Below are 15735 nucleotides of genomic sequence, written 5' to 3'. Positions count from 1 at the left end.
GTACTACACCTGCGAGTTAATGGTACAGTACCTGACACCCTTTTTCCTCCAATGCTTATGAAATTGTCATATTTAATCCAGGTATTCTTTGGTTTCCCTCATTTACACCAGGCAAATGTCGGGATGGTAACTAACATACAGGTCCCAAGTCGCTTCCTTTCTTCCTTCCCTTTCCTCATAACGTGATCGCCGAGGGACGTCATCCCTTATACGTGACGGGTCAACATAGCCATAAATGCCGAAAGCCCACAAATCTAAATTCTAAAACCCTAAATCGCGATTATTTGGAAGGGGGATAAACAGAGAATGCTGAAACATATTGCTGGACACTTTTCAAGTTGTGGGATACCATCAGACGAAAGCATCCTGGTTTCTTCCACAGTGATGTGATTTTTCTGGATGATAATGCGAGACCCCATTCAGCGTTTACGCTGGGAAACGACTAGATCACCCTTACAGCCCTGATCTAGTCCCCAACAACTTTCACATTTTCCGTGCTCTAAAGCAGAACATGGGTGGCCACCATTATTTGACATGTGATGATGTCAAAATCGCTACGAGAACTTTACATGGATTTCTGTCCAACCGGTACGGAAAACATCATCTAATTTGTGACAAATGTTTGAACAAAACACGATGATTACGTCGAGGACCAGAGTTGAGTGCCCTCTAGCGGCAAGTGTGTTGATCTACCAGCTAACTTATGTCTCACACTTAAGCCATAATAGGCTTTGCAACCTTTTTTTTTTTCGATCATTTCTCGTATATACCAAAATTATGTTGGAAAGTTATCTTATTATTTGCAACATGTGATGGATTTTACCACCTGAACCTTAATTTGCTTCAACTCCGAACCATAGACTTATTTCTTAAAATTGGAGAAAGGTAAATTGCAGATATTTACAAAAAGTTATCGTAGAACAGATAGACAGACACATGCATAAAAATGCCAGTTAAGTTGATTGGCGGAATAACTTTGTAGCTTACAGATGCTAATTTCAGAGGCTGTTGCAATAATTTCCAACGCAATCAAACGACAGAGAAACCAAAAATATCTAGACGTCATTTGGGAAGTAAGAATCAGCTGCTTTGATGCGTAACTTTTGAGCACTTCTGTTCGGAAGTTGTTTTTAATCTATAAATAGATTGATTTGTTGGTGACCGTCAGTTCTTTAGAGCATTCTCCTCCGTTCTTCCTCGGCAGTGAAAACACCTCCGCAAAAAGTTGGTCATCTATGTTTTGCCAATTGAATCGCAACCAGTGCAATATTTGTCTTCTTCATTTTTTGGTTCTTTTTTTTAAATGTTAATGGCGCCTTTGACGCTTCAAAGGTTGCCAACTCATTTGGCAAATAAATTACTAGTTGTTTACCTGTCAAAACAAGTCAGCTGATTCTAACTTTCTTTCTTTCTTTCTTTCTTTCTTTTTAGGTCTTTAGCTGTTGTGTCTGGAAGCCAAGTTATTTTCTGTTTTCCATCGTTTACGGGTCATTAATAGACACCAAGGGTACTATTTCATGCCACTGCCCTTGTATTCTAAAAAAAAGAAAAAAAAGAAAATGAAAAGGATCCTTGGGTCCAAAACAATTCCAAATACTTGTAAGCAGGCCCGTATCCACGGGGGACTAGGGCTCCCCTAAATTTTCACTGCCCCCTAAAATTTTCACGGTAGGCTTGCAAATGAACTATAATATGGTTGGGTCGGACCCCCAACTTCTACCGGCCCCCCTACATTTTTGGGCTGGCTACGGGCCTCCTTGTAAGATTAAACATTTTTTCAGGGTCATCTCAAATAAAAAAAAAATGCAAATTCTCCAATACAGAATAAAATATCAAAACTCAAATTTTCTTACTTTTTATTTCTTTAATTATTATTATTATTATTATTATTATTATTATTATTATTATTATTATTATTATTATTATTATTATTATTATTATTATTATTATTATTATTGAACGACAACGATAGATGTAAAGAAAATCTTTGAAATCTTTCAGTTTAACGTCCCACGATTATGCTCTTTAGACTAAGGAAAACGGATGATTAAGGCAAGTGAATGATGATGGAAGAATTGGTGGAATGAGAAAGTGGAAGGAAACGGGAGTACACCGAGGAAACCCACGGGTACGATGTTCTCCAAGACAAACTTACTTGGACGGTGATCGAACCAGGGACCTCACACATCAGAGGTAAGCATTCTACCACTGAGCTACCGTGCCCCTCCCCCCCCCCAAAAAAACGAGTGTAAATCTCTGGAATATTCAAATTCGATTTTTACACGAACACAAAATTCTCTATACCTATTAGGAGGCACGTGACTCAGTGGTAGAACGCTTATCTTTGGTGCTAGGGGATCCTGGTTCGTTCACCGGCCAAAGTAAGTTTGTGGTGGACAACATCGTGTGCATGCGATTTCTTCGGGTACTGCCGTTTCCTCCCCCATTCTCATTCCACCAAGCCTTCCATCGTCACTCAATCACTTGTCTTAATCATCGTCTTCCTTCGCGTAAAGGGAGTAATCGTGAGACGTTAAACTAAAAGGTTTCCTTTTCATTTAATTTTATCTACACTCGTAGTATGGCACCTACATGCCGAGACGGTAGGTTTTAAATGTCCATCTGTCCGTTCCGATGTTTATGTCCATGCAAACATATCGAGACCAAGAGCTCCCTAGTGCCTACATGTTTAGCGTACGCGACTTTGGCGTGAGAGACCCGGCCTCGATTCCCGGTGAAAGCTCATGTGTTTCAAATTCCACGTTAAGCTGTAAGTCCACGTCTGATATAGCATCGGTGCACAAAGGGATGCTAAACTAATTAAGTCAACCACTAAATAGACCAAAATTTAAAGTTAAGTTTTTTGTTAAGATTCCCTAATGAAAGGTTTAAAATTTTCTTCCCATCACTAAAAATGAGGTTAAGTGGTTTGGTGGGTAAAAATTTAACTTTACGTTTTTTCTCCTAAACGGCTCAAAGAAATTTATTTACATTTCATAAATCAATATCTCATTATCAACCGTACCATTATCGTAGGTATTCTGCCAGTATCGGCAGGTCGCTTGCCGCAACTGAAAAGTTTCCATGCTCCACAGTGTTCCGCTAACCTCTTCGTTTTCACGTACGATTTTTCTGTTTTTATGTCGTCCATTAATTGTAGTCTCCTTCGCCCCCTCCCTCTCTTTCCCACCACAATACCTTCTAGGACGTCCCTCATGATACAGTTCTTTGTTACCCAATGTCCCAACCAGTTTCTCTTCCTCTTCCTAATAATATCTAAAACTATTATTTTCTCCACACCATTTCTAACACCCTCTCATTCGTTTCCACTCGACCCAACTAATTCTCTCAATTCTTCTCCACACCCACATTTCGAAGGCTTCCAGCCGTTTTTCATCATTTTTGCGTAATGTCCATCTTTCTGATCCATACAGTACAACACTCCACACGAAGTATTTTATGAGTCTTTTTCTCAACTCTTTATCCAAGAACCCACAAAATAGTATTTTCATCCTCCATAAAGGCTTCCTTCGCCATTCCTATCAACCGTATAGTATGGTATAAATAATTTCTCCGGGAAAATTCCAGAAGATATAGTTTATTCTATAGGTGGCATTTTATAAGAGGATTTTCTGCAAACCGGTTCGATCGATTTTATTCATATATCAGGGGCGCACTTTCATTAACGACTCTATACTGTGTCACTTCGAGTTCAAGTAGCTTACTCACGTCGTCACAAGTTCGATTTCCGATAAGGTAATTCTTTTGTATAAAAACCCAAGTAATCGTTCTAATCCTAGGGTGCGTAGTAGCGTGTTTTAGGGCGCAGATAGCTGTTTGAGGGGGATCATTGAAAACGATATAATCAAACTGGATAGAGATAAAATTAGGGACGAGAATAGTGCATTTGTAAGTTGGAGAAAAATGATAAATTTGAGGGGGAATGGTAAATTTAAGGAAGAAAGGTAAATTTGGGAAAGAATGGTTAATTTGGAGAATAAAGGTAAATTTGGAGGAAGAATAGTAAATTTAAGGAAGAAAGGTAAATTTGTGGTACAATGGTAAATTTGGGAAAGAATGGTTAATTTGGAGAATAAAGGTAAATTTGGAGGAAGAATAGTAAATTTAAGGAAGAAAGGTAAATTTGGGAAAGAATGGTTAATTTGGAGAATAAAGGTAAATTTGGAGGAATGATAGTAAATTTCAGGGAAGAAAGATAAATTTGGGGGAGAATGGTTGGAGGAAAAATGATAAATTTGATGGAAAATTGAACTTTGGGGAGAGAATGGTAAATTTAGTATAGGGGACAGAATGATATATTTGGAAAAAGAGTAGTAAATTTGAGGGTGAATGATAAATTTGGGGAAGAAAAGTAAATTTGGGGAAGAAAAGTAAATTTGTGGTAAAATGGTAAATGTGGGGCTGAATGGTTGGGGGAAAGAAAGATAAGTTTGTGTGAAATAGTAAATTTGACGGAGAAGGTAAATTTTAGAGAAGGATGACAATTTTGGGAGTTTCAACCCAAGTGTTGGTCCGAATCAGATTTTAAATAGTAAAGAGTCTGTACTGGGAAAGGGACTTTCAAGCCCAATAATTAATTTTGAGCTTGAATTTGTGTTCTTTGTTTATAAGGAAATATCTTTGTATCCTCGTGATATGTGAAACACCAATAATGACATTACTGATAAACAAAAGAAAAGACAATGACATATTATATGTTTACACACACATGTCATGTTTCACATGTTTTTGTCTTCCGCAATTATTTTTATCAATACAATTAATAGCATGAACATAGAGAATAATGACTTTTCCATTATCTTGAATTATTCCTTTTTTAAATTTTATAACAACCCAAGGTCTCAGTTCGAGTCTTCCTCTAGATTTAATATAAACAAATATTCTAGATTTTCTTCGACATACTAATTTTCCCCATTTTAAATCGATTATCTTTTACGAACAAGTGTGTTTCGTTTCACAATGTGAAACTATGGTACTCATCTATACCCTGGCCGATGAACGATGATTTCTGACAGCTTTGCACAAGGCTACGGCGAGCGAGCAGAAGACAACAGGATAATTAACCTTAGGCTTAGAATCTATCGCGTCTCCATGGTAACCACCGCACATTGCCAAACTTTCACCAACCCTCTCCCACTCTCAACGAGGAAGCAGACGATTCTTCCCTTGCGCAAGAAGCACATGGCAACATCGCACTCCTCAGTCGTCCTCGCGAGCTGAGCTGTCAGAAATCATCGTTCGCCGGCCAGGGTATAGACTATGTGAATTTAATGTTGAGATGGAAAGCATAGTTACCGCTTGAAATAGAGGAGTAACTTCAGGAATGGAAGGAAACCTGTTCTTCAGACGTTGAATCCATATCAAAGACAATTTCTCGTTATCTTTTTCAATTTTTTGTTATTATACAGTGGAACCTCGATAACTTGAAGCTGAAGGGAATAGACAAAAATTCGAGTTAACGAGTTTTTCGAGTAATCAAGGTGGCCACAACAAAATTCAAAATACCGAGTGGCCTAGATGTTGAAGTGGAAAAAGAGATACACGAGGATGATAAAGGGTATAGTATTCCTCGGGATGAGTTCGAAAAAGCTTCATTTTTCCGAGATTTGGGATGAAAAGGCAAATAAATTCATTAAGAATATGAAAAAAAGGCAAGAAAGAATTGTCCCTCCTCTATAATGAAATTTATGACCGAAAGAATGGCCAAAAAAATTCCTGAAGATAATCACAATACCGTTGGCTAAGATATCGAACACAAAGAGATGTCAGATCTACAGAACCATTAGTCTCACATCGTATGCAGGAAAAAAAAATGCTTCGAATTCTAAACAGGAGGTTGTATGGAAGAATAAATGAAGAAGTTAAAGAGGAACAGTTTGGGTTTAAGAAAGGTAAGGGTACAATAGATGCAATTGGCTCATTAAGAGTAATCGGTGAGAGGTTTATAGGAAATGGGATTTTCATATGTATCTTGTGTTCATTGACCTAGAAAAATCCTTTGACCACGTGAACTAGGAATTGTTGTTGGGATTTATATTAAGAGTAATCGGTGAGAGGTTTATAGGAAATGGGATTTTCATATGTATCTTGTGTTCATTGACCTAGAAAAATCCTTTGACCACGTGAACTAGGAATTGTTGTTGGGATTTATATATAAAAAAGAGGTTGGATTAGAGTAAAAAGATCGAGCACTCATAAAACAATTTATATGAACCAACTAGTACGTGTTAGAATAGGGAAACACATGACAGAGGAGAGTGTAATTGGAAAGGGAGTTCGACAGGAATGTGTCTATCACCACCATTATTTAATATTTATATAAAAGAGGTAGTGAAAAAGAACCTAGTTAAGGAAGGTTGTATTTCGGTATGGGGTAGACTAATTAGGGTTATACGGTTTGCAGATGATATGGCGTTTGTTGCGGAACCTAAAAAGAAAATTAATAAGATTTTAGAAAACTTGAGGAAGAGCTATGAAGTGAATGGGATGAAACAAATGTTAGGAAGACAAAAGGGATGGTGACTCGAACGAGAAAGTCGTTGTTAAATGTAGGAATAAGAGAGAAGAAAGGGTGAATAGATTTCGATACCTCTGTAGTATTATTAGTAAGAATTTGAATGGGAACAAGAAATAAAAATAAAGGCAAAAGAAGCCTTTAGGAGACAGAAAAGTCTAATTTGTGCACCCTGGAAGAAAGAGCTAAGAAATAGTGAAAAACGAGTCATAAAATATGTGTGTGGTATCGGGAAGAAATAAACATGAAGGTTGGTTTAAAGGGACAAGTTTTGCCGATAGATGGTACTACAGTCTTCGAATCTTTCGCATGTATTTTTTCTACCTTTCACGAAAATTTACAATTTCTCTTACAAATTTCAATCTAGAGATTTCAAATGTTTAGAGAAGGAACTTCATAACCTATTAAAGGGAACAATCTGTGCCTATTTTTTATTTAGAATTTTCTTCATTGTTCAAATGGCTTGATTGTTGAAATGGATACCTAAACCTTTAACAATAGAACTGTTTCAACTGTGAAGAAAATTCTAAATAAAAAAATTGGCAAGGATTGTTCCCTTTAATAGGTTATGAAGTTCCTTCTCTAAAAATTTCAAGTCTCTAGGTTGAAATTTGTAAGAGAAATTGTAAATTTTCGTGAAAGGTAAAAAATATATGGAAGAGATACGAAGACTGTAGCGACATAATCGGCAGAACTTGTCTCTTTACACTTTACCTTAAACAAAAGCGATGAAAATATGGTGGAGGCTTTCGAGATGTGGATGTGGAGAAAAATAGAGAGAATTAGATGGGTTGAGGAATGAGGAGGTATTAGAAATAATGGAGAGAAAAGAATAATTTTAGATATAATTGAACAGAGGAAGATAAACTTGTTGGGACGTTGGTTGAGTAAGGAACTGCATTATAAGGGATGTGCTAGAAGATACTGGCAGGAAAGAGGAAGGAACGAATGAGGCTTCAGTTGGTAAACAGTATTAAAACAGAAAATGAAGACTGTATTCCATGAAAACTTCACATTTGCGGCAAGTGACCTGCTAGTACTGGCAGAATGCCTATGATAATGATGATGATGATGATTATGAACATAATGTTTGTTCCAATATTAATCTCTTCCTTATTATTCCAATATTATTCCTCATTTAATAACAATGTTAACACCCTTCATCAATGTTTGATAGTTGTGTCAATAGATGTGATTACTTTAAAGACATGAATGTTTGAAAATACAGCATGATCACCAAATACGCAAGGAAAACGATCCACGATTAATTTTTCTACGTATTCAAAAACCACTTTTGTTTCGCCTACATCTCGTTCTTCGTTCGGGAGGCATTTAATTATGGATTTCATATATTTTATTAGGACCACGCGAATGAAGTTTATAATGTTATAATGTTTGTATGTCCCTTACTCCAGGCGGTAACTCGTGAACGAAAGCGAATTTTTAAAATTATTTTTTGGACAATAGATAGCTTGAGCAATTATGCCGATTGAATTTGTTAACAGAGTTAATCCGTTAACATCTTAGCGGATAACGGTAACTTACCTTACGTTTGCTCGTTAGAGCACCCAGAGTAACTCTTAAATGAACACAAACTTTTGAATTCTGTTTTTTACGACAGATACATAGTGCAATTAAATTGACGGAGTTCGTTAACAGAGTTAATCCGTTAACATTTTAACGGATAACGGTAACTTATGTTTGCTCGTTAGAGCGCACTAAGTAACTCTTAAATGAAAACACATTTTGAATTCTGTTTTTTTGCGACAGATACATAGAGCAATTAAATTGACGGAGTTCCTTAACAGAGTTAATCCGTTAACAGCTTAACGAATTGCAGTGACTTATATCCGTCCGTTACTCCACACCTTAACCCTTTATTTTTGAATTCCGCTTTTCTCAACGATAATAGAAATTACACATTTCGCCGTTAGATGGCTGTCAACGTCCTCCTTTGGCTGGCACCTACTACGAAACTGAAACTCCTAACACGTGATCTCTTCTACTGTCTACCAAAATTTATTAGAACTTAGTTTGTCCATTTTGTGTACGATGTTAGTTTAATACGGTACTAAGAGTCCGTTATATGCTTGTTCTAAGTATGCTCTTATATAATAGTCCCTCGGGAAACACGGTAGTAACTGAGGTTTTACTTTATGCATAAATATTGTAAATGATAATTTTATTTCATGATAACTAATAATAAGTAATGATCAGGGCCGTGCCATGGAAAATCAGCGCCCGGAGCGAGAGTATACGACGGCGCCCCATACATATATTCCAAGCAATTTTTCCTGTATTTTTCCTTTTTTCTCCCAAATTTTTCGCCCCCTTACTTCTGCGCCCGAGGCCGTTGCCACGCTCGCCCCCTTCCCACGGCAGGGCCCTGGTAATGATAATGGTAATGATAACTAATGATGATAAATGATAACAGTTATTGCTAACACCATTGAACTTTTTACTAAAAAATAATAAACATTAGTCTAATAATTCTACGAACAATTTTTTGAGATTAGGGCCGCGGTGGCTCAGTGGTAGAGCGTTCACCTCTGTTGCATGCGGTCCCGGGTTCAAACCCTGCTCCCGCCAAGTGTACTTTGTGGTGGACAAACACCGTGTGCGTGGTTTTTCTCGCGGTTCTCCCACTTTCTTCATTCCACAATTTTATTCATTACTCATCATCACCGTCTCCTTTAGCCTAACCGTCAGACGTAAAACTCAAAGATTTCATTTCATTTTTCTTTGAGATTAAAAAAAACTACTAAATCCGTCGAAGTGTTTTTTTTTTCCTATTAAGTGGACATTTTTGCACGCTTCCTGATTTTTTTTTCTACTACAGTGTTAAACCAATACCATACCCAAAATGGACATCTATGACTCTTAATTTTGTAAAGTGAACTTATCTTTGGTTATAATACTTGTAGAATATGACACACTTTCAGGCACTCAGAAGGTGGTTAGGCAACCAAAACGACAGCTGTGATATGTTGAGTTGCATAACTTGATGACAATCAATCCAATGTATGATAACCAATCAAATTAGCACCAGATTGAACGTAGAATTTGCAAACACTGAATATTGTGAAAATAGATTCTTAACAGCAGAATCTAGTACAAAAAATAAAGAAATGCGGTACTTGATTTAAAAATTCATTTTAAAAACCCCAACAGTGAAAAGTTCCGTTAATCTCCCCCCCCCCCCCACACACACAAAGGCTGCTTTTAGCACCTCTTTATCTAAGCAAAACAACATCATCTTCACTTCAAAATCCCACATTTATGATTTTTTTGTAGGCTACATGGAAAAAAAAATGAAATGAAATCTTTAAGTTTTACGTCCCACGATTATGCTGGTTAAGCTAAAGGAGACGGTGATGATGAGAGATGAATGAAATGGTGGAATGAAGAAAGTGGGAGGAAACAAGAGAACCCCGAGAAAACCCACGTTTGTCCACCACAAAGTCTACACGGCGCGAGCTGGGATCGAACTAGGGACAGCAAGCACTGGAGGGAAACGTTCTACCACTGAGCCACCGCGCCCCCAGGCTACATGGAATAGAAATGTTTAATGAAAATGAGTGATTATGAAAGAGACAATGTGCGAGGAAATTGAAGAATTTGGAGAAAATCCGCGAACACGATCTTATTCATCACAACCTCACATGGCCTGTGATTGGACCAGGGACCTCTAGAAACAGAGGTGAGTGTTCTAGCATCGACCCAATGTTCCCCCTTCTATATCTAAGTGTTCCTGTTCCTATCGTATGGTTGATTCTAGTAAACAAAGTAAATGATGGATGCTAATAAACAAAGTAGACGATCTATTCTAGTACACAAAGTACATAATTGATTCTATAAACAAGTATGTAGTTTCTATGCGTGAAGTCTCGGATTCGATTTCCGCGGCACTTTTCTCACATAAATCCGATTAGTGGTTCGGATCTCAGTAGGTACCAAGCTTCCTTATGACTATATGGTTAGCGTGCATACACGTCTTCCATACGAGGGACCTGGATTCGAGTCCTGGTGGAATATCATGTGGTTCGAATCCCACGTTAAGCTGTAGGCAGTGGTTGACTGGCCCGGGCTGTAAGGCAGGGATTTCCGCCTAAGCCGCTTCATTCAAGCATATAACAATCATAACAATTGAAAGAGCATAATATATAAAGGTTGAAAAGTTGTCTGTAATAAGTAATAACGGAATTAGCCACGTAATATACTCGGGACCAACGAGAGAGAGAACAGACATTGCCGTAGCAACGGGCCAAGCTGTAACAGGGACCTATATATTGAGGGAGGTCCCTATATTTAATTCCTATCTGGGCCCTTTACGTCCCGGTGCGCCACTGGCTCTAAATCCTCTCATTGCTGAAAGGGTGCAAAACCTCAGTCAACCAATCAGTTACAAGATAGATAGCGTATCATATATTATCCTCGGTGCAAAGGGACGTCAAAGCTAGAAAAGCACATTTTTAAATTAGGAAGCATATTTCTGAACTTCCGTGATATATGGTCATTTCAGCCCGTCACGTATGAAGTATAGCCTATTATGTTGGGACAGGCACGTAGCCAGGGTTTCGTAAAGGGGGGGGGGGGGTCCGTGACATGAAATACTGTGATCATTACGCCAGGGGCTCGATCATTCTAAACTATTTTACTGGAACATATATTGGTTCGTTTAGCCAGGATTTCGTAACGGGGGGGGGGGGGAGTGATACGAAATTCTGAAGGCTCAGGAGCTTGATCAATGTAAACTACTTTATTATCAACATATATTGGTTTGTTAGGACAATAAAATGAGGATATGTTGATAAGTATTTTAATAACAAACTATGAAGAAATCTAGAGTAAAATAATTTTAAAAACTTATTGAAAAAGATTATACAATATTTACATCCTTCCTCTGTTTATTCAAATATAACAATTTTCCTTTCATTATGACCTCAGCTATTATGAAAAGTACATATATATAAAAAGAACACTACTATATAAAAAGAACATACTCAATGATGTCTTGTAAAATATTTTAACAATATCTGCGTTCCTTTTTCTGTTGAATCAAATGCTAATAGAACTCCTTTTCTATATAAATTTTTGTTTTTATTATTCCGTCAACTACTGTCGGTTCCAAATGACAGGTTAAAGGAGCAGTAGAAAATTGTTTTTGAAATAACATGTTTGATTCTTCAAGGATGCGATGACGAAAAATTATGATAAAAAAATGTCCACGCTGTTACTCAACGGCACTATGCTTTCGGAAGCTTGAAATCTCCCTGACTAGTAGCAGAAATTCTGAGAATTCTGTAACTTTTCTAGAAATTTCAAATTCCCTGACTCTTCCAGAATATCTCGCTCATTTCGCCACCATGTATTGCAAGTAATGCAAATCTCCTCGTAAGAAAGAGTAACCAAAAGCTTCCTGTAGTTTTTATTTTTGACGCTGAACCTTCTTTTTCTCATTTCATTTTGTTTCATCCTTCTTTATCTTTTTTTTTCATTTCTGGTCTCGAAGGAAGGAGGGGGTCCGAACCCACGGACTCCCCCTTGGCTACGTGCCTGGTTGGGATCACACAATCTGGGGAAGTAGGAGGAGGCCTGGAACTTTATGGTAAGTACCATCCCGGCATTTACATGGTGTGAATAAGGAAAAACCCAACAAAAATCTTGCTCAAAATGGCTGCGTTGAAAAGGCTTTTACACCTTTCCAACCGAATGTTTCCACCGGGAATCGAACGTGGAACCGCTCCCACCCCGAGATACATTATGCGGGGCCATATTAGCCAAGGTGACCAGAAATTTTACTTTCAAAAACGGGACGCATACGAATCAGCAGTGTTTTCAATTTACAAAATACATAAGTAAGAGTGATAACACAGCGTTTCTAACATAAGTACTACCCAACAATACTTTTAACTACTTCAACACTCAGAATTCCCACTTGAACCACAGAACACTCAATTCTGAATATTCAGAAGTTCTAGGCACGGCTGAACCTTCCCAGTGAGTGTTGGTACGGAAGAGTGTAGAATTAGCATTGACCATTTATATTTTGAATAATAATTACGGGACACCTGGCTCATGTTTGCTTAAAAACGGGACATTTAGGCGTCCCGTTTGAGAATAAAAAACGGGACAACGGTTGAAAATAAGGGACTGTCCCGGCTAAAACGGGACGTCTGGTCACCTAGCACATTTTAAAAATCATCATAAATATATTTTACATGTTAAAATACTATGTTGTTGTGTCACTATTGTGTTTGAAAGTACGTAATTAAGATAGTACAAATGCAAATGAATGCATATTACTATGTATGAACACCGAGACGTTCATATGATCCGGAGTCGAACAAGAACCTGTGCAACAGATATGGCTACACTGCTTACTCACTCTTAAAACACAGAAAGACAACAAATAATGTGCTACTTTTTCGTTTCACTGGTCCTTCACATGATCCCAAATAACCAAACCAAGAAACAAACAACTAACAAAGAAAACACCTTGAAGAGTGGTCGAACCCATGTTTTTTAAGTATAGCATAGTCCAGGGCCGGCGAGAGGGGAGGGCAGGAGGGGCCAGAGCCCTGGGGCCCACGGCTCCAAAGGGGGCCCGGCGGCCGAGGATAAAGAATTACTAAATGTTGTATATTTTTTACTCAGTTTGCTTCTAATCAGTGCGCTCTTTGTGTAACAATTTTTGTGTACTGTGGTCTTGCAAAGAAATGACAGGTGACCAGATCCAAGAACAAGCAGCTGCACTAATTCAGCGATAGCCAAAAGATTTAGGAGATGATCTTTCTGATGAACTGCATAGCCTGAAATTGATATATTCGGCCAATTTTGGTGAGAAAACGCTTTCACCATGGGATCTCCTAAATAACATCACAACTTTGAATCTAGAAACTTTATTTCCAAATCTGACAGTGGCCCTTCGTATATTCGCCACAATCCCTGCTACCGTTGTTAGTGCAGAGCGTTCTTTCTCTCTGTTAAATAGAGTAAAAAATGTTTTACTCTCTACAATGTGTCAACACAGATTATCAAGCTTAGGCTTGTTGGCAGTGGAGACAGAACTTAAGTGATCAAACTGGATTCTATCATTGATGAATTCGCCCTAAAAAAAAAAAAAAAAAAAAAAAAAAAAAAAACAGAAAGGGAATTTTGCTGTAACTATACGTAGAAAAGGATACATTGTAACTGTAACAGTTGTCTAGTAGTAATACATATAATAAATTTCTCCTACAGACAATTACTATTAATATCACATTATTAATCACACTATAGTTAATTTGAGCAATATTTCATTGAAGGAACTAAATTAGGCCTAATGCCTCATGTCTCTAGTTAAGGAAGACTAGCTGCATAGCTTACTTCTATATAATTATTTATAGCAACAATTTGTGCAAAGATATGCATAGTACAGGGTAGGTTGGATGGTTGAGAACATTTACTTTCTCAACTTTTATTAACTATTTAATACTTTCTATTTGTATTTCCTTCACAATTAGTTTGTTTTGAGCATTTGATTGAGCATTAGGGGAGAACTTTTGCTATTACAAATATATAAGTTACTTTTTTTCCTATATTTTGATACCATTGTATATATATATTATTCAGTTTAGTTTTGAAGCCTTCAAAAATCTTAGAACCAACAAGTATACGGTCTAAACAAAATCATAAATAGTGAATTAATGAAGTTTTTTTTTCCAGCGAACAGTGAACATAGGTTCAGAGTTCTTATATTCAGTTATTTGGAGATATAGCAATACTGTTTAACATGTAAATTAAACGCATTAATGGTCTAATAAAGAGTTCAAAATAAGTTTTAATGTTCATTTTAGACTCATTTCATACACGTGGAAGTGCGTAAAAAGTCATAAGGAAACATGTAAGGGGCCCGGGATTGCTCAGCCCCGGGGCCCGCGATCGCTCTCGCCGGCCCTGGCATAGTCCAGTTGGACACCTAACCGTCTAGCAAAGAGATTGACGCAATTCGGTTCACTCTTATTTTGCGTTTCTTCTGCATTTTTCACCAACCTTTGTTGTCTTTAAAGAAAAGATAAAGAAAAAAAAGAAAAAAAACTTGGGGCCATTAGAACGAAAACACACTAGAAAGAATAAAACGAGAAATGTAAATATATTTCCCAATTTTCTTCCAACAACCCTGGTCTATTTTCATAAAGCTTGTAACACTTTCAAACATATGAGCGACTATTGTCAACTGTTCTATTCCCGATCTGCGTAGTTGTAAACCAATGAGAAACCACGTCAGGGGGCTTCCTGTCTGCTGCGCAACTTGGCTGCGTGATCGAGTAGTTACACCAGGGCTGCACGCCAATCATATGTTCGTATATAAACAAAGCAGCGTGGTTTTAGCAAGACTTTAGTTGAGTGCAGACTGTGAAACAGTGAGACAGAAAATCTGAACAATAACATTGCGAACTGAAGGAAAAGTGTGTGAACATTTTATCTGTTTGATTCAACGTGATAAAGGAATTTTAATATATATTTAGTTACCATATAACAGTACAGTGAGTTCTTTTGGTTTTTAGTTATTGACGGCGAAATCGATTATTTTGTTTCTTGACATCTGAGAAGAAAGTGACACTAACAATATGAGGCCACCACAGTTTGGAGCTGATATTACCAATCAGGCTAACAACGAACAGAATATGCCTGCTGTGATGCATTGTACTCGCATGGCAGGGAGGGCTATCATTCGAGTAGTAGGCAGATGCAATGATGCAAAGGAAAACAATAATCTTGGTGAGTATATGAAATTTGTGTTTTTTATGTGTTTTAGTGTGATTGACAAGTGATGTGATAAAAACTAAAGAAATAAAAAAAAAGCATGTTTCATGTGTAATCTACGAAACCACAGCAAAATTATTTATCTGTGTGTTTACAAAGTGTTTACGTTCCGTGATAGTGCGAAGTTTCTGTCAATGCAATGCTGCGAATTTTAAAGTGCTTCTTGCTCAGTGTGTGACGTTTGACTCTAACCCGATCGATTCGCGGAAAGATTTTTTCACAACGGCCTTGCTTGTAGCTAGCTTGGAAATTTGATAATAATCATATTTTGCATGCTAATTTGTTAGCTGTTATCAGGTATGTATATGATGTATATTGCGTCGTAACATTCACACGAACAGGAAAAACTGTAGACAGTAAGTGCTTATTACTTACATTTGGCTCTATTAGTA

At 37.4% G+C, this 15735-nt stretch overlaps 1 protein-coding gene across 1 annotated transcript in view; it reads left to right on the top strand.

Annotated features, from left to right (window-relative positions):
- Nucleotides 1–14869: 14869 nt before the first annotated feature.
- Nucleotides 14870–15735, top strand: part of Sclp (leucine rich repeat containing protein 20 sclp) — a 123726-nt gene continuing 122860 nt past the window's right edge. Inside the window, exon 1 of the mRNA XM_081752857.1 lies at nt 14870–15298. Coding sequence (XP_081608983.1) covers nt 15148–15298 — 151 coding nt within the window. The 5' untranslated portion in view covers nt 14870–15147. The remainder of the gene's footprint in view (nt 15299–15735) is intronic.

Source organism: Thermobia domestica, chromosome 3 (assembly GCF_964235325.1).
Source record: "Thermobia domestica chromosome 3, izTheDome1.hap1.1, whole genome shotgun sequence".
NCBI classification, from domain to species: Eukaryota; Metazoa; Arthropoda; class Insecta; order Zygentoma; family Lepismatidae; genus Thermobia; species Thermobia domestica.
The sequence above is the reverse complement of the archived record's forward strand: the minus strand, read 5'-3'. Positions and strand labels throughout refer to the sequence as shown.